The sequence below is a fragment of the Neomonachus schauinslandi genome, chromosome 1, assembly GCF_002201575.2.
Source record: "Neomonachus schauinslandi chromosome 1, ASM220157v2, whole genome shotgun sequence".
Classification (NCBI taxonomy): Eukaryota; Metazoa; Chordata; class Mammalia; order Carnivora; family Phocidae; genus Neomonachus; species Neomonachus schauinslandi.
Genome location: NC_058403.1, coordinates 209,730,584 through 209,749,820, shown reverse-complemented (window position 1 = coordinate 209,749,820; position 19,237 = coordinate 209,730,584). Strand labels below are relative to the sequence as shown.

At 53.8% G+C, this 19,237-nt stretch overlaps 2 protein-coding genes across 11 annotated transcripts in view; one reads left to right on the top strand and one right to left on the bottom strand.

The window, feature by feature from the left end:
* Positions 1–74: 74 nt before the first annotated feature.
* Positions 75–10,333, bottom strand: SH2D3A (SH2 domain containing 3A). 4 transcript variants are annotated; one of them, XM_021705097.1, is made up of 10 exons: positions 10,213–10,333; positions 7,199–7,335; positions 5,368–5,717; positions 4,930–5,006; positions 3,033–3,520; positions 2,795–2,910; positions 2,460–2,634; positions 2,260–2,371; positions 1,721–1,906; positions 75–838 (listed from the first exon to the last, which is right to left on the bottom strand). In XM_021705097.1, the coding sequence occupies exons 2-10, from the start codon at positions 7,265–7,267 to the stop codon at positions 678–680; spliced, it is 1,734 nt and encodes a 577-aa protein (XP_021560772.1). In that variant the 5' UTR covers positions 7,268–7,335; positions 10,213–10,333; the 3' UTR covers positions 75–677. The 4 variants fall into 4 exon arrangements, with proteins under 4 accessions (XP_021560772.1, XP_044774286.1, XP_021560773.1 ...); XM_044918351.1 differs by having other exon boundaries at positions 3,033–3,517; XM_021705098.1 differs by lacking the exon at positions 10,213–10,333 and adding an exon at positions 8,928–9,021.
* A 2,524-nt stretch (positions 10,334–12,857) lies between these two features.
* VAV1 (vav guanine nucleotide exchange factor 1) overlaps positions 12,858–19,237 on the top strand; it is a 49,363-nt gene continuing 42,983 nt past the window's right edge. For all 7 annotated transcript variants that reach the window (XM_044918344.1, XM_044918335.1, XM_021705582.1 and 4 more), the window contains exon 1: positions 12,858–13,118. In XM_044918344.1, the coding sequence (XP_044774279.1) occupies positions 12,915–13,118 (204 nt within the window). In that variant the 5' untranslated portion in view covers positions 12,858–12,914. The remainder of the gene's footprint in view (positions 13,119–19,237) is intronic.

The window sequence follows — 19,237 nt, the reverse complement described above, 5'->3', positions numbered from 1 at the left end:
TGGATATGCAAATGCCGGCCTCCTTCCTGGCCACAGAGAGAATGAAGAAGGGGAGGTAAACTCGGGCACACCTTGGACAAAACTTCCCTGGAGTTGGGTGCTTGTCTGTGACTTCAGTATAGGAAGAAAAGCACCAAACATCCTTTCTGTGTTTACCGCAGCTTTACTGAGAAAAGGCAGTGTTGAGCACCTGCTGTGTACCGGGCATTCTCCACCCATGATACCTGAACACAGCTTTAATCCCCCATGAAAACCCCTAGAAAGTACACAGCCTCCCTTTTACGTTGAAGGCAAGCACAGACAGTTTGAGCCATTTGCCAGAAGTCACACAGCTCTTAAAAAGCATTTGAACTCTGGCTTCTGAGTAAGAGATCTCTGCAGGTTCTCTTGCCATTAAAAGCCTCATGTTGCCCGTTTGTAAGATAGTTGTGTGGGGGTGGGAGGTGGGATAGGGCCTCCAGACACCTGGATTTTCTAGCGTGGGGGAGGAGGCTGTCCCTCACCCTAGGATTCATGTACACTTTTAGGGATACAGTGTGGGTTTTTGCAAATCTGTGAGGCAGAATGTGGGTTCCCACTGCGATTGGCTATGTGAACAGCTTGGGGCAACTTCCTTGGTGTCTGCCGGGGTTCCCCAAAGCCTGGGTGTCCCAGTGTGAAGAAGGGGGTCTATGCTTTCAAACATCCGGCTCCAGGCGCTGCGAAAGGACACTGAGGACGCGCTGGAACTTCTCAAGACGTGTGGCTTGCGGTGCCCCCACGCCTCGGCTTCCCCAGAGGAGCCTCTGCACAAAGCCTGTGGTCAGGGCCTCCCTCAGCTGCGGGTTCGGCCGGAATCCTGGGGGCGAGGCCAGGCGGGCTGGGGGCGGGGTCCAGGCTCCTGCCTCGCCCCACCCGGCACCTGCCTTCTCCCCTCAGAACTTTGTCCCAGCAGGGACTGTGGAGGAACTCTGCCCAGAAGCTCTGCACAACTGGGCGGGGTTCACGGGGAGGAGGCGCTCTGAGTCTCCGCAGGACTGGGGGTGGGGCGGCCGAGGAGCTCGGTGGAAGCATACTGTGCCAGGGTGCATGGGGGCAGTCCGTTCAGTGCGTGATGCTTGTGGGGGGGGGGGGAGGGGGGGCTGTGCCTGGGGATGAAGCCACTTGGGGGGGCAAGATTTGGAGTCTGGGCCGCACAGTGCGACACATTTTGGGAGAGGTTGAGCCATGTTGGAGAGAGAGGAGTGCTTAGGTTACCAGCGAAAGCGGAATAAGCCAGGTTGGGGATTCTGGAGGCTGGGCTGTCCCAGGACCGGAGGAAGGTTTGGCTCCGAACGCAGCGGGGGCGCTGTTTTACCAGGTTGAAGGACTGACTCATCCTGGAGAGAGCTAGGCCTTGTAGGAGGGGACCGAGATCCTCTGGGGGCAGGGCCGGTTCAGGTGGGAGCGGGGGTGGGGGCGTGGGGGCGGGGAGTGGGAATCTGTGGACGTGGCTCTGGGGCCGGGGGCCAACCCTCTTGGGGTGGAGAGCACTATTCCTGTCAACACTGTTGGCTGCGACTCGGACTTGGGGTGAGAACTCCCCAGAGGCCAGGCCGTCCCAGTTTGGGTGGGACTCTGGGAGGCGTGGCGGGAGGCTCTGGTCCCTGGCCTGCTGGGTTTTTGGGTATCCGGTTAGAGCCTGCGGGGTGCTCGGGAAGTCGGGACCCTCTGGCCGCAGGGAGCAGAGGGGAGCACTCACCTCGTAGGCGCCGGGCCGCTGCCTCACGGAACTTGGGCGCGTCCCGGGCCATCTGACGCGCCTGGTGCAGGGTGCGCAGCAGCCGCTCGCAGCTCTCGTCCAGCGGCCCCGGGAGCTCCTCGCCCTCCAGCAGGCGCACGGCGGGGACCACGTGCGGCAGCGCCACCTCGCCCGGCTCGCAAGGTCCTGTGCGGGGAAGGGCTCTGAGCTAGGCTTGGGGCAGAAGATGGGGCCTAGGGTGAAGAGGGTGGGAGACTGGGTCGAGGCGGACCCTAGGAGTGGAAGCCCAGAAACACTGGTTCCAGCCTAGCACAGAGCAGGACTGGGTCAGGGAGGAGGCCTAGGGCGGGGGCGGAGCCCAGGACAGAAACAGGGGCGGGGCCCAGGGTTTGGGCACTCCCGGACCGAACCGGACGCGATGGGCGGGGCCTAGAGCGAAGAGGGTGGAGTCTATGGTGAACGGACTTGACGTGCGGGGCCTAGGGCTGGATTAGGATTCTGGCTGGAGCGGGTGTGGAGCGCCAAGGGATGCCACTCACCGGCGCCCTCATCCAGTGCCCGCATCAGCGGCTTCAGCTCCTGCTCGAAGGCCAGCGCAGCATCGGTGTGGCTCCTTCTGAGTTGGCGCCACGTGCGTTCCAGCCGGGACACCTGGGGGAGGAGCCCTGAACATGCTGCCTCTTCCCTCTTCCCCATCACCAGCATTCAGGCTTCCTCCTCATTTCTGCTTCCCACGCACCTGGGGCATGAGCAGAGCGCCCATGACCGCGGCCAGTCCAGGCAGGTCCCCGGCCGCCCCCGGCCGCAGCGCCAGTGCCAGTTCCACCAGGCCCCTTAGGGTGGCCGCGCGCTCCTCTAGCGGCCCCGCGCAGCCCAGCACGGCCAGCGCCCCCGCCAGCGCCAGCGCCTCATGTCTGTGAAGGTGGAGAGCAAGGGTCTGGGGGCAGTGGGAGGTTTGTAACTCGGAGGTGAGGGGCGTGGGGGGGAGTAGCTTTGCCCATCTCACCTCCTCCCTGGGGGTCCTTGAATGGGGGGAGGTTTGAAGACCCTGGGGATTCCAGGTGGCTGGCTCACCTCTCCAGAAGTTCCAACCTCAAGCGATGCCCATGGGGAAGTGTGAGCAGCTCCAGGCCAGAGGCGACCCCCATGGCACCCCGCTGAGCCTTGGTCACTCCTAGGAGGCCTGTAGCCTGGGCAGGGGGTTAGTGGGGAGGTCAACCGAGCAGAATGAGTATATAGGTGTGAGGTGCTGTTGGGCCTTGGCCTGGCTTCAGCCCCTGTCTGGGGAGGAGTGACCAGGTAGGTGACCCACCTGGCAGTCTACCAATAATAGGTGCAGGGCCGTGCTCCCAGGATGGTGCTCCAGGAATAGGTCACGGAGAGTACTCAGGACTTTGGGTTCCAGGGGCCGATTCTGGGGGCCCAGGAGGCAGAAGGGGTTGTTAGGGGGCCAGAAAGAGACCTCGGCCTTTGGTCTTGCAAAACTTCTGTTCTCTTCCTCCTCTTCTTCGTTGGCTTCCCACCATGGTGGGGCCTCTGTCTCTGGGCCACTGTGGTCTGGGGGGGTTCCTTGGGCACTGGGCACTCGGGGCACCAGCTCACAGTATGTTGGGGGGCGTCCAGATGCATCATGCAGCAACAGTGAGGGTGTTCGAGGTGGTTTGGTGGGTGCCTTGGCATGAAGCTGCCCATCGGAGGCCCTGAGGCTGTCAACAACGCACCCCAGAGGAGCTGGGGTCTTCAGCAACATGGGGTCACTACCCATCCGAGGGAGGGCACATGTGGGCACAGTGGAGGCTCCTAGGAGTCAAACAAGAAGGAGTGAAGGGGGTACACAGAGAAGAAAGCCAGATGGGGTGGGGGGCTTCATGGGCTACCAACCTTCTGGTTCATCAAGTCAATAACTGGGTATCCTGGTGTGGCTTTGAACTTAAAACTTCACCAATATAAATGCTACACACTTATCAATGGTCTGAAAATGAACTTTTTTGGACACTTACATATGAATTCTGAATGCTACAGTTTAAATTTGAATTCTTTGTTTTTGCCCCTCTGAAGATGGTAAGCACTGACGTACAAAACTAAAATAGAAAAAAAATTATTCAAAATTCACAAAACTACAAAAGCATCAAAGAAACTGCATTTATCAAACTTTCAAATGATGTCTTTTGTTAAGTTTGTGGCATTTTTGCTTCTGAGGTTATTAGAACTTAAAGCTGCACCCAGACTTTTGGGAGATGCTGTATTTACTGAGCATATAAATAGACCCTCTTATAGAGACTTAAAACCTTCCCATGGTTCTAGCTCACTCTGAGTAAAGGCCAAAGTCCTCACAGTAGCCAAAAAAGCCCCCCAAATCTGAGCTCCAGATGGTTCAGCTCCACTCACATCCTTTTGGTTGAATGAACAGTTCAAGTTCTTGTTTTGGCCCCAGGACTGCACTGGCCGTTCCTTCTGCCTGGGCCACTCTCACCCTCCAGATATTCACATCATTTCCTCCTTCACCTCTTTCAAATCTTTCTCCATGCAGCCTGTCCTGACTACTACTTAAAATTGTAATACTCCCATCCCCTTATTCCCAATCTCCCTCTGTTCTACTTTTAAATTTTACCCCAAAGCAGACTCATTTTTTGTTGTCAGTGTCCATCTTCCTCCAGTAGGACATCGGCACCACTTGGGCAGAGGTCTTTGTCTTTGTATTGAGTGATACATCTCAGCACTTAGTACAGTGGCTGGCAGTGAGGACTCATGATGAATGGTGGGAGGGGAGGCAGGGCAGATGGGGCACACAGGGCACAGGGAAAATCCCCTTTTAGGTAGGATGGCCAGGGTCAGCTACTTTGAGGAACTCAAGTTGAACGAGACGGAGTCAGTCAGGAAAAGATCAGGGGAATGGGCTTTTCCGTGGCCAGAACAGCAAGTGCAAAGACCCTGAGGCAGGAACAAGACTGGCTGGAGTGAGGAGGGGGTGTGGCAGGAGTTATGAGAGAGGTTAGCTGTGGTAAGACACATAGAGCTTCTGGGAATAATCATAAACTCCCCCATTTTTAAGCCCCTACAAAGTGCCTGTGGATTTCTTAATCACCATGACAATTTGGAAAGTTTTGTTGTCCCCAGTTTCCAAGAGGTTAAGTCACCTGCACAATATCAGTCAGGCAGTGGGTGGCAGAGCAATCTCCGAGGCACGCGCTGTCCTGGTAGACCCTTACCTGGTCCAGGGTGGTCTTCTCTTGACCGCCCCATGTGCTCCAAGCCTGCGGGCTGACTGTCACTCCGCTTCCTAGCCCTGGGGGACAGAGATGAGGGAGATGTGTAGTCCCACCCTGAGCAGGGCAGCCTCCACCGATGCCCAGAACACCCTCTATCTAGTCACTCAGCACCAGTGGACCCCAACCAAGGTGATCTACCCCCACGGGACACCTGACAGTGTCAGGAGACATCTTTTGGTTGTGACAACTAGGGGGTGGGGTGGAGAGGATTTGACAGGCACCCAGTAGATAGAGACCAGGGATGCCGCTCAACATCCTACGATGCACAGCACAGCCCCCCACAATTAATCCAGGCCCAAGTCAGCAGTGGTTAGTACACAGGTGGAGAAACTCCGGGGGTATCAGGTGTCACTGGAGAGGTAGAGAGCCTGTGATTACCTGGGCAACTCTATCCAAGCTGGGCTCCCTAGGAGGGTGTCCTCACTAAAGCTGCGTCGAATGGGTCCTTGCCGTATCACAGGCCTGGAGGCCAAGGCCCCTGTGGCCTGGGACAGTGGACGCTGCCCGGTCACATAGCTGCGAACCAGGGAGGGCAGGCTTGGGAAACGTTCATCCTCCAGCTGAAAGAGAGCTGTGGGCCGGCCTGGCCGGGGACGCAGAGCCACACGGAGCACCTCGAAGTGTAGGGCTGAGCCCTGCCAGCGGCAGGAGATCACTGGGTGGCCCCCCCGGGACCTGGAGGCTCGAACCAAGAAGTCCCCATCTTGCTGCAGGAGGGCCTCAGCCTTCTGGGGGTGGGGGACAGGGGGTAGAGGGTTTAGTCATGAGCCCAGATCAGCAATTCATGGTGATTCCTCACCCCCATCCCCCTACCCAAGAAAAGCCACCCCAGAGACTGGGTGGTTTTGCCCCAAACCAGTTCCTGTTTTCTCATGGGCACACCTCTGGAGTACATTTCCCAGGCTCCCTTGCAGTTAGTCATCATCTGACACAATCTGGCCAATAGGATGAGGGCAGAAGAGCTGCCGGGAATGTCCCGACCTAGCTCACAAAACCCTCCTGCACAATCCTACAGGTTCTGTCCCCTGTCTGTCGGGGGATGTCCCCAAAGCCCTGGTGGAAGGCAGAGCCACAAGACAGAAAGAGCTCGGGTCCTGACTGACTTCTGGAGCTCCACGTTCCCCACTCCTCAACCAGCTTGTACTGTAACATGAACAAGCCCATAAAGATCTGTTGTGTTTAGCCAGGGACATCTTGGGGGTGCTGCCAGCTGACACTGGCTAATGGAATGTCCAACCTGAGTAAATGCACAAGGCTTGGTAAACAAACATGGTTTCAAAAAGTGCCCTTTGCTGGATCCTTCCAAACTGATTACGGCCTGGAAATCCTCCTTTATAAAAATGTTCAAGCAGTCCTATGCCAGCCATGGTGGCTGGTGTTGAAACAGGGGCTGGGGGCCGCAACACCAGAGGGAGGCAAAGCGGAGTTGGTGATGGGAGCTGGGGACTGAACAATACATATGGTGGACACATGTAGCCTTTCCTACATGCCAAGCACTGCTGTGGGTATAAAACATAGGAACTCATTTAATCCTTTACCAAGGTTAAGTGGTAGATACCATCATCCTCATTTTACAGATGGGGAGACTGGGGCCCAGATAGGTCAATTACCTTGCCCAAGGTCACACAGAATGGAAGTTGTAGGGCTGGGATTTTAACCACTAAGGAATACTGACTCTCACAATTTGATTGGATGCCCAGGGTCCCAGGACTCCTGAGGGTGACAAATGAGTTGGAGATGAGGGTGGGGAGATTTGGGTTGAGAGTGAGTGCTCAACACCGATTGAGCACTTACTGTGTGCCAGGGCCTGTTCTAGACCCTGGAGACACAGTGATGAATTAGCCCAAGGCTCTGCCCTGTGCTGTCTGGTGGGCAAGACACACAACAAATGCACACGAATGAAGAAGATAGATAATGTCTAAGAGCAATCACTGAAGGTGATAAAAGAGGGAGATGGGGCCCTGGTGGCCACAGGTGCCTGGGACCCAGATGGAGAGACAAGCAAAGCGAAGGAGTCGGGTTGGGGAGCATGCCATGATACCAACCGAGCTTCAAGACAGTCCCCAGACCCTCAGTCACCCCTTCCAATAGATCTTGACCGTAAGTCCCTCATCCAGGATCCCAGCAGTCCTCAGAAGTCCCCAGTAGGTCAAGGGTGGGAGAGGCTCCCTATCAGATGGTGCTGAGGCCCTGCAGGAAGCAGAGATACCTGACGGGACAGGGGGCCGTGGTACCAGGGCTGGCTGGCAAAGTCCTCTCCATCCTGTTGCACCTGCATGGAGCTCTTGGGGGCAGAGGGTGCAGGGGCTGAACTCTGTATTTTCAACAGTCCTCACTCTTCCACATCTGTAAAATGGGAATAATTATTCCTGCATCCTAAGCTTCCTAAGTGGCTGGGTCAGCTCTTCCTTCCATGTTCCTCTTAGTTTTGGAGACAGCAGCCTGCATCCTATCAACCTTAAAATGCAACTCTCTCGGGTGCCTGGGTGGCTCAGTTGGTTAAGTGACTGCCTTCGGCTCAGGTCATGATCCTGGAGTCCCGGGATCGAGTCCCGCATCGGGCTCCCTGCTCGGTGGGGAGTCTGCTTCTCCCTCTGACCCTCCTCCCTCTCATGCTCTCTGTCTCTCATTCTCTCTGTCTCAAATACATGAATAAAATCTTTAAAAAAAAAATGCAACTCTCTCTCTCTCAACATATTCTAACACATAAACATATTCTAAACATACAACATATAAACATCTTCTAAATTAAACAAGTTACTTATAGACAAAAATATATGTACACTAGATTTTGTTTATATACATATGCTAGATTCATATATATACCTCATATAAAATTGGGCTATGATTAACTTTAATTTAGAATTGGCTGTGATCTCATGGAAACCGTCATGCATTCACTGGGATGCTTGCAAAGGGAGAAGACCTATGCATTGCTTTCAAATGGAATGCAATTTTTATGCAGATGACGTGATGCTACTTTTTAGAGAAATTTCATTAACTAATTCACTCAAACTAATATTTATGGGGTATCCACCATGTGCCAGGTGCTACTGGGCACTGGAGGCCCAGCAGTGAACAAAATAGGGGCATCCCTGCCCTTGAGGAGCTGCTGTTCTAGTGGGGGAGACAGTAATTAAGAAAATAAATAAGCAGATGAAGGAATAGATAGATCAGAAAGAGATAAGTGGAAAAATAAAGCCAGGGATGGGATATGAAGATTCAAGTGGTGGAGATAAGATTTTCCATAGGGGAAGGTCTAAATCAGTAACAACTGGGAGGATTTTGAGATCTCTAGCTTCTAAGCAGTGTATGTGCACACTCAGGAATTCTTAAGTTGTAAGGAAATCTAACCCATACATGGCTTTCCAATGTAACACCATTTTTTTTTAATTTTATTTTTTATTATTATATTTTAAGTAATCTCTGTGCCCAACGTGGAGCTCAAACTCATGACCCTGAGATCAAGAGCCACATGCTCTACCAACTGGGCCAGCCAGGTGTCCCTTCAATGCAATACCATTTTTAGGGACATTAAAAAGTCACATTTTGTAGAAATGTCAGCAAACAGCAATTTGGCATTTGCAGATTTTTAAATTTTGGAGCCGATACACTTTGTTATTATTATGGCCAAGTTTAGGTCTCTGACATTTTGGGACTCCCTTGATACTGTGCAGGCCTCAGGCCATGTGTGTCTCAAGTGTCTGGTGGAGAAAACCTGCCCTGGATGGGAGGGAAGCAGGAGATCTGCTTCTCACTTCCTCTACCCCTAAGGTGTTCTGGGCCTGGCCGGGTGTGCAGGGAAATAGCACCAGGATTCTCTCATCCTGAGTCAGCAGGGCCTTGAGGGCCAGAAAAAGGCAAGAAGTTCCCAGGCCCGCCCCAGGTAGCTGTAGGGGCGGGGAGCTGGGCAGGGACCTGGCTCCAGGTGTGCATACCGGAACACCAGGTGTGTCTCCTGTGGATGCCTGTGTACTTCCTGTTTGTCATCTGGGCCAGGCCAGCCTCTGTCTTGAGTCCCCCAACGTCAGCTTCCCCTCGTCCCTCTTCAGTGGGCACGCAGGTGGGTCACTGACAAGGCTCTGGTTAGTTTGGTGGAGGGGAGTTTGGATGAGGGGGGAGCTCAGAGTGGGCACAGGTTAGACAGAGGCCAACTAAATCATCCTCCTGCCCTTCATCCTTTGGAATAATTTCTGGATATTTGGGCAGGGGAGAGAGGAAGGGAGCAGAATCAAGAAGAGGGTGGGGGTAGGGGCAAACATGGAGAAAAGAAGGGGGTTATTCATACCCTATAGACCACACCTATGTGCACACATGTGCAGGGGGGCAGCCGCCTACACATGGACACATGGACACAGTTAGACACAGGTACTCAAACTTGACATTGAGCAAACACGGATTGGTTGAGCACTTACTGTGTTCCAGGATCTGTTCTAGACCCTGGAAAGACGGTGATGAATGAGATCAAGGCTCTGCCCTGTGCTGTCTGGTGGGCAAGACACAAAATAAACAGCACACAACAAATGAAGAAGATAATGTCTATGAGTAATCACTGAAGATGATAAAACAGGAACGTGTGATAAAAAAGACTGGAGGAGGCAGCTACTGTAAATAACATATAGTCAGGAAGGTCTCTCCCACCAGGTGACATTGGAGCTGAGCCCTCAGTAAAGGGAAGGAGACAGTTACACAAAGGTTCGGAGAAAGAGCAGTTCCAGATGCGGGGGTGAGAGGGTGGACAGCAAGTGCAAAGGCCTGGGGGTTAATAGAGCTTACTCTCTACATTTTACAGCATCAAGGAAGTCATTGTAGCCGGAATGCACTGAGCAAGTAGCTAAGTGGAGAGCAGCGAGGTCGGCAGGGTGACAACCCCAAAATCTCATCTTAGCGGGATGCAGTGGGGGTTACGGAAGGGTTTTAAATGAGGGAGGGGCACGATCTGGTTTGTGGCTTAAAAAGATTACTCAGGCAAAGTGGAAGCAGGGAGGCTTTTCGTGTCGCACAGGAAGCACGCTTAGAGGTGCACTCCCAGGTACGCCCAGGTACACGGACACGCGTGACGCACAGCGACCCAATCAGGCACTCGGCGACCCTTCTACGAACGCTGCTGCTCCTGACCGACACCCAGATTCTCCCTGCAAGCCGGTGGCCCCACCTGGAAAAGAGAGGACTCCCCACCCCAATAACCCCCGATCCTGGATGTGTCTGGGGCCCCTCACTCACCTGGGCCGGGACCCGCGGAGCTGGTGAGAAGCTGGGGCCGGGCCGAAGCCGGAGGCTCTGCGGCTCCCAGCCCCTCCCTCCCCGCCCCAGCCGACCGCACCTTCTCTGGCTGAGCCGGGTGGGTTACCGAGCCAGATCACCTGGCCCCGCCCCCGAGGGCTCCGCCTCGGAAGGTGGCCTCCTAGGCTCTCACCCGCCCTCTCGTCCCGGCTCCACCCTCTTAGAGCCGTTCTCGGCGCTAACCACGCCCCCTTTGGAGAACCTCCCCCCTCCCATAAACCACGCCCCCTTGGGAACGCCATCTGTTCCTTCCAGGGGGCCCCCCCCGCCTAGAACGTCGCCCCGCCCCCATCGGGTGGCAACGCCCACATGCTCCTCGCCCCTCTTAGTCCCGCCCCTTAGAGCTCGGCTCCTCCATTCCCCGCAGACTGGTCCTAAGTACCCCTGACCCCTTGGGACGTGGGGAGGGTGCCTCTCCTCACCCCCCCAGGGTTCCTCGCGGGGACAGGGCGGCCCCTTACGGGCTCTCTTGCAGCGCGGGGGTGGCGGCTGCTGTGACGTAGAGGTGCGCTTCCTCCAGACCGTCCCGTTGGGTTTCCGGGAAGGGAACTCCAGTGGGTGTCGGGTTTTGTGGAGACAGATGCGGGAAAACACGACAGCCTCTCCACTGTAACAGCACGAGGGAGATGAGCTAGACTGGGGGATTATGGCCGGGGGAGACATTCAGGTGGTTTCCTTGGTGGGAGGTGGGAGGGGGGGCTTCCATCGTGATGCTTGGAGCAAGCATGGAAAGGTTGGGGGAATGGATCTGGAACAAGAGGGAGGACGGTCTGGCCACGTTTATTGAGGGCTCGCAATAATAACAACAGTATTGAAAGCAGTAGCCGCCAATTAACACTTGTTGAGCACTTACTGTGTGCCAGGACTGTCCCGCTTCCTTGACCTGCTTCAACGCATTTAATTTTTACATCGACCCCTCAGTGAAGTAGGTACTATTTCCATCACTCCCACTTTCCAGATGCAGAAACGGAGGCACGGGGCAGCTAAGCCATTTGTCCAAATTGACCCGGCTTGTGAGTGGCGGAGGTGGGATTCATACCTGGAGTCCTGGAGCGCCATTCTGCCTTCCTCGCTTTCGTCTGTGCAGCCCCACAATCTCTGATCTCTACCAGAATTCTAAAAACGGTGAAGGTTGCTGTCACCCATTTTACAGATGAGGAAATAAGCGCCCGGGATGGTTGGGGATGAAAAGTTTCGGTGCCTGTGGGATCGCAAAGCCGGTGATTTCCAGGCTCGGCTTTCCCCCCGAGAATGTGGAAGAGGCTCGAGGCTCAGGAAATGCTGAGGGGAGTGTCTTTTCTTTGACCTCCTCCCACCTAGTTTTGGAGCGGTCGGTGGGGGGTGGGGTGGGGTGGGGTGGGGTGGGGTGTGTGTGGTATGTCCACTGAAGGAGGCTAGCGCCCCCTAGTGATTAAAGGGTTAAAAAAGAAAAATCCAAGGGGCGTGCCTCGTGAGATGGACAGGAGTCTATTCGGCCTAGTGGGGTGGAGGTGGGGAGAGAGACCTTGTAGACAAAATGATTTCAGGTAATGATAAGGTCCACGAAGACAGTAAATGTTCGCTAAACGAATGGATTAATGAACGACACCATCGAAGTCTATAAGGAAAGAGATGGTGATGGCCAGGGCCATGGCAATAAATGAATGAATTTGGGGATGTTAGAGGTAGAGCCAAAAAAAGCTTCCAACCATTTATTTATTCATTCAACAAATACTTACGGAGCATGTATTTATGCCAGGTGCTGGGAACATATGAGACAGGGATTTCTAAATAGACAATAAAGAAATAAATATAATAAAATATCAGGTTTGTTGGATGGTGATCAGGGCTTAATGTAGGGAAGTGGAAAAGAAAGTCTGTGATTTGAAATGGAGAGATTTGGGAAGATTTCATGAGCAGGTCACATTGAGCAAAGAACTGTTGGAGGTGAGGGAGCAGCTAGCCATGAAGTTGCTTGTTGAAGGCAGAGGAGCGGCATGTGCAAAGGGCCTGTGGCAGGATTTTGGGGTAAGATTCTAGGGTGTCCTGGTAAGGAGGCCTGTGTGGCTGGAGCAGAATGCATGAGGGAAAGTGGTGAGTGGAAGAGGTGAGGGCAGGCAGGGGCATGTCATGTAGGGCCTTGTTGGCTGCAGGGCAGTGGGCTGTAAGAAGAGGAGGGACATCATGACTTGCCAAGATGCTCACAGGTGTGCTTCTCCGTGGGGAGGACAGACTGTGGGGGCGGGAGTGAGCCTGGGGACCAGGGTAGAGGAGAATACGCTCGTCCAAGCTAGCATGTTGGGTGCCAACGCGGGGTGGAGGCAGGGGAGAGAGGGTTCAGAAGAGAGCAGATCTTGAGTCTGTTGCTGAGAGGATTGGATATGGCGGAAGGCAGCAGGCCTCAGTAACTCCACCAGCAGCCCCCCACCCCCAGGTGCCCAGGCCTGTGTTGAGCTGGTGGGGGGAAGAGATGCCAGGGCCTGCATAGAAGGGGTTGGGCTGCAGGTGCTCCCGCCTCCCCCCCCACGGCTCCGCCTTCTCCACCCCCTCTCAGGGCGACAGTTACAGGCAAAGAAGAGGAAGTGGTAGCTAGCTAGCTTAGGCAGGCAGGCAGGCGGTGGAGGCCGCAAGGGCGCGCGGGCTGACCCGGTAAGGCAGCAGCCATGGAGCTGTGGCGCCAGTGTACCCACTGGCTGATCCAGTGCCGGGTGCTGCCCCCCAGCCACCGCGTGACCTGGGATGGGGCCCAGGTGTGCGAGCTTGCACAGGCCCTCCGGGATGGCGTCCTTCTGTGTCAGCTGCTCAACAACTTGCTGCCCCATGCCATCAACCTGCGTGAGGTCAACCTGCGCCCCCAGATGTCCCAGGTGAGCCCGCCACTGGCTGGAGTGCCAGCGGTTGGAGGTGGGGGCCACCCCTGGCTGGCACCAGGAGACTTAATACGCTGAAACTCTGGGCCTGTGATGGAGAAGAGAATATGCTCCGGACTCTGGGGCTGGCACAGGAGGGAGGGGGGGAGGGATGGAGGGGGTGGTAAACTCTGAGATCCGGGGGTGTCTCACCCAAGGGTAACAGGAATGGGTTAATAGGCTCTGGGTTAGTGCACATCTAGGTTGAGAACTGACAAACTTGGGGTTAAAGCTTCCAAGCCCCAGGCTGACTCCACTGAGGTTCAAACCCCCAGATGGGACTGTGTGGGGGTCTTGAGGGTTACCTGGGAACCCCCAGGTGACCAACAGTTTGCCTGAGGTTTTTACCTCCTTTGACACCACCCCCCCACCTTCTGCCTATGGGGGAGGGGCCTCCACCAACTTCTTCCCCCACATGTGTCTCCTCCTCCCAGGCCCTGGGCCCCTTCCTTCCCCTCACATCTTCTTCCCCTTCGCTTCCTGCCTGGGCCTGGGGCGCGTGGGGCGGGTGGGGGGCTGTGGGCCCCTGGGCTCTGGTCTTCCTAGCTCTATCCATCCCAGGGAGACATTGAGAAAAGCCTTGGTCTTGAGCCCAAGAGTAGGTCCTGGGGTTTTGGAGCCTAGAAATAACTGCTCTTTCTCTGTAGGGATTACTGCAAAGGCTCAGGTCCGGGGAAGGTGGATTGTACTGAGCAGGGCCCTGCTAGACTCAGGAAATATATTCAAATCCCTATTTGAATGCGGTTGGGGTGGAGGAGGTAACGTGACTGGATCCCCTCTCTGTAGCCCCTTCTCTGGGTCCCTGTGGTCTCCTGGGTGCTGGGTGGAAGCTGTGTATGCTTGGGGCTAGGGGCTCCGGGTGCCTCACCTGCCTTGGGAGTCTGAGAGGACACTCACCTCTGGCCCTCAGGCTCCACTCTGCAATGAAAGCTTTGTGTCAGGGAGCTGTGGATTGGTGGGGAGCCTTTTCTCTGGTCCTAGATGCCACGTGCGGATGCAGAGGGGGGAAGTAACTTCTCAGGGAGGGGGCCCATGGGGGCCCCTGGGGGGCATTTCCTGGGGACACGGCCTTGGGGTTGGGGAAGTGGGTGGCCCACCCTCCTTAGCCCAGGCCGGGCTTACTGAAAGGATGAGGGAACTCCAGAGGCCCAGCCCCTCTGGCCACAGGCCATCCCAGATTTGCATACATTTGCTCACCTCCTGGCTTCTAGCAGATGGGGAAGTAGCCATGGGACCTGTCAGGCCCCGGACCCACAGGCGGTCAAGGTCCCCGGTGAGGCTTTAATAGCAGCTGATGGGGAAGTGGATAAACTTGAGGATGAACTTCCATCCCTGCCTACATCTTGCCTACTGCTGGTTGTCTAATGAAGGGCACGGGGGCATGGCCTTAATATCTGGGAAGGCAGCTGTGGGGACTGCAGGGAGGCAGCCTTCTTCTTTGTGCCAGGCAGTGCCGAGGACCCGGGCCAGGCCTGGCCCTCCAGGTGCTCCAGACTGGGGAGATGGACACCCCCAGTCCTGTGCGGTCACGACTGGGACAGAGGGAGAAACCTCAGGGCTGGGAGCCCTGAGGCAAAGGCGAGACATTGGCTGGCGATGTCAGGCTTTATGCAAGAGGGGACATTTGTGCTGTGTTTTGAAGAGTGAGTATGAGCTTTCTCATTGCTCTGGCTTCCTATGCCCAGCTGTGTCAGGCCCCAGGCTGTGCAGGGCTGTTCCCCAATCCTCCCATATGGAGCTCTGTGCCTTCCTGTCTCTGCTCATCTTGTCTCCCCTCAAGCTCAGCCCTGTGCCCTGTTCACAGCGGGGATGTGTGCGCGAAGCCAAAAGATGGGTCCAGTCGGGTGGAGGGAGGTGACACAGGACAGAACAGCTTCTCTAGGTTTGCAGGGCCCCATCTGTCCATTGATTTAAGCTGGGGCCACGGACCGCCCTTGGGGTGTGGAAGGGCAGAGGGAGAAAAGGGGAAAATGATCCCGACAGGAGCGGCATAGAGGAAGGTGTGGCGGCCGGAATTCGGATGCTTCTCAGTTCCTCTGCGTTTTCTCAGTTGTTTCCGGGCAAGAGGGTGGGAAGAGCGCCTGCACTCAACGGCAATGGCAATGTATGTTAGGCCTCTTCTTGGTGCTGGGATAGTGGGGAGGAGACCCACACGGAGCCCTGTCGCTGAGGAGCCCGTCTTCCAGTGGTCGAGACCGACAGTGAGCAAATAAGGAAACGTTTACCTTGTGGGGAGGCGGTATGTGCTCTGGAGAAATCAAGGCAGGAAAGGGAGCTCCTGAGTGTGGGGGTCGCACTCTTGAATAGGTGGTCCGGGAGGCCTCACTGATAAGGTGACATTTGGGCAGAGACATTTGGGAAAATGAGGGGATGAGCCTTGTGAATCCGGGGACACGGTGCTCCTGGCAGGGGTACGGCCAGTGCAAAGGCCCTGAGGCGAGAGCTTGTGGGTGGCCTCAGAGTCTGCTGGGAATGGCTCATGGCTGAAGTCAGACCAGAGCGTCTATAAGCGGGATGGTCCCTCTGAGATCTGAGGCCGAGTGAGGATCATATCACAGGCGGCACCCTGACCACCAGACATCCTAACTCACCTCCTCTCTCTGGGAGTCCACACTCTGGGTTGCAGAGATGAAACCTTAAGGCCAAGGGAGTGGAGAGGAAGGGACGAATGTGACAGTCATGGTGGGAAAGACCCACCAGGGTGTGGGAGCTGATTTGACCTGGCAGAGAGGCAGGCTCTGGGGCCCGGATGATGTCAAGGTCCCCAACCTGTGAATGCCCGGGCCACTGACAGAGGCAGGGGAGAGGGCGGGAGAGTTAGAAGGGGGGTCAGCTGGAGGGCAGTGGCTCTGAGGGGCCAGACCTGGGTTCAAATCCTGATGCCACCACTTCCTGGCTTACCCTCTCCAAGCCTCAGTTTCCCCATCTGTGAGACGTGGATAAAAATGGGACCTTTATGGGCGCCTGGGTGGCTCAGATGGTTAAGCGTCTGCCTTCAGCTCGGGTCATGATCCCAGCGCCCTGGGATCGAGTCCCGCATCGGGCTCTCTGCTCAGTGGGGAGTCTGCTTCTCCCTCTCCCTCTGCCCCTCCCCCCACTTGTGTGCGCGCACGCGCTCTCTCTCTCTCTCTCTCAAATAAAATAAAATCTTTTTTATTTTGGAGTGCCTGGGTGGCTCAGATGGTTAAGCGTCTGCCTTCAGCTCGGGTCATGATCCCAGGGTCCTGGGATCGAGTCCCGCATCGGGCTCTCTGCTCCTTGGGAGCCTGCTTCTCCCTCTGCCTCTCTCTCTCTGTCTCTCATGAATAAATAAAATCTTTAAAAAAAAATGGGACCTTTATTTCGAGGACTGTTGTGCTATTTCAGTACTGCTTAGCATGGTGTCTGACAGCTAATAAACCCTCACTAAAAGTCTTCTTAGGAAGGATGTGGGGTAGCAAGAGGGTAACACGGCAAGCAGGAGTTTAGGTTGGGGTAGTATTTCTCAGCTGAGGTGATTTTGCCCTCCCCCCAGGGGCATTTGGCAATGTCTGGACCCGTTTTTGGTTTCATCACATCTGAGAGATGCTACTGAAATCTAGTGGATGGATGTCAAGGTTCCTGCTCAATATCCTACAATGCTCACACAGCAGAGAATTCTCTGCCCCAAACGTCAATAACGCTGAGGTTGAGAAACCCTGTGATCGGGGATAGAGATCTGCAAGAATCTTTAAAATATTTATTTGGGTGAATAATACATTCATACAGTTCAAATGTTAAAACACATAATAAGGGGGGCTCCTGGGTGGCTCAGTCGGTTAAGCGTCTGCTTTCAGCTCAGGTCATGATCTCCGAGTCCTGGGATTGAGCCCCGAGTTGGGCTTCCTGCTCCGCGGGGAGTCGGCTTCTCCCTCTTCCTCTCCCTCTGCCCCTAACCCTGCTCGTTCTCTCTCTCTCTCAAACAAACAAATAAATCTTTAAAAAAATCACACATAAAAAGGTGCACAGGGAAAAATTTAACTTCTCATCCTGTCCCTTAGATACCCAGCTCCTTCTTTCTCCCATGTAACTACTTTTTTTTTTTTTTAAGTTGACTGTATATCTTCCCAGAGTTTCTTTATGCAAACATAAGCAAATAGGAATTTAGGTTCTTATTTCCTACCCTCCTCCCTTAACATGGAAGATGGCACATACCACTGACTGCTTTATGTCTTGCTTTCCTCACTTAATAATCATCTTGGGACTCTTTCCAAATCAATACATAGAGATTGTCCTCATTTTAAAAAAAATGACTGCATGGTATGCCGGCTAGTCCATCTATTTAACAAATGACTTATATTGTGTTAACTATGTGCCAGGCATTAATCCAAACCAGGGGCCAGCAAACTACAATCCAAAAGTTGAATCTGGACCACAGCATGTTTCTTTTTTAAAGATTTTATTTATTTATTTGAGAGAGAGAGAGGGAAAGCGATATATATAGAGAGATGATAGATAGCACGAGTGCACCAGCAAGGGGGAGAGGGAGAAGCAGGCTCCCCACTGAGCAAGCACCCTGGGATCATGACCTGAGCTGAAGGCAGGTGCTTAACTGACTGAGCCACCCAGGGACTCCTGGACCACAGCATGTTTTTATAAATAAAGTTTTATCGGCACACAGCCATGTCCATTGATTCACGTATGCATTGTGTACGGCTGCTTTCCAGCTACAACCATGGAGTTGAGGGGTTGCCATAGACAGTCTGGCCTACAGAGCTGAAGATATTAACTATCCAGACCTTTGTAGAAGAAGTTTGCAGGTTCCTGTTGTAAACATTTTCTTTTCTTTTTAAGATTTATTTGTTTGTTTTAGAGAGAGAGAGAGAGCTAGAGAGAGCACGAGCGGCGGGAGGGGCAGAGGGGGAGGGAGAGTCCCAAGCTGACTCCACGCTGAGCGCTGAGCCTGATGTGGGGCTCAATCTCACGACCCTGAGATCATGACCTGAGCGGAAACCGAGAGTCGGTCGCTTAACCGACTGCGCCGCCCAGGCACCCCGTAAACATTTTCTATACGTTAACTTGTTTAATCCTCATAACACCCTAGGTGGTAGATGGTATATTATCCTCATTTTTCACGTGAGGAATTGAGGCACAGAGGTGTCAAGTAACTTGCCTCAGGGAGCCTAACTTGAAAGCGGCAGAGTTGGGGATTGTAACCCTGGATAGCCTGGTTCTGGGATTCTTGCTGTCCACAGTTACCCAAAACTGCCTCTATCCCATTGCTCAGTGGGGTGATCATTTATTTTCTCATCCTCTCTATCAGTGGACACTTGGATTGTGCCAGGCTTCTGTTATGACACATTTACTTCAACCATTAACCTTGTCCATGAATCATTTTTTGACTCCTCCTCTGTGTGACCTTGGGCTTGTTACCTAACCTCTCTGTGCCTAAGTATCCTCATCTCTAAAATGGGGATAATAAATCCCTATCTTTAAGCATAATGAATTACTATAAAGGACCTAGAAAAGTCCCTGGCTACACAGGGATGTTATTATTGCTGCCATACACATGAGTAAGTATCTCCATGGAATAAGTTCTCAGAAGGATTTGCTGGCTCAAAGTGTCTGAGCCTTTGTGTTTTTGGTAGATATTGCCAAATTGTTCTCCATATGGGCCTGTTGCCATGTGGGCTATTCCAATTACATTACCACTAACAAAGCATGAGAGTGCTTACTGGCCGTCACCTTGCCACAGACTGTTCTGTTGTTAAGCTCTTGGAGTCTTGCCAACTCATGGGTGATAAATGGAGCTCATTATGGCTTAATTTACATTTCTCTTATTCTGAGTGAGGTTAAACCTCTTTTCCTTTGTTTAAGAGCTATTTCTATTTTTCTTGGTGAAGTAATATTTGTTCATATCATTTGCCCATTGTTTTTTTCTTTCTGGGACTGCTGTCCTTTCTTACTGATTTTTAGGAACTCTTTATATATTAGGCTGGCTTGAATTTCAAGTCAGGTACTTACTACCTTTGTTTTTTTTCACTTTTTTTTTTTTTAACTTACTACCTTTGTTATCTTGAAGAAAAAAAAACATTGCTTGACCTATCTGAGCCCTGGTT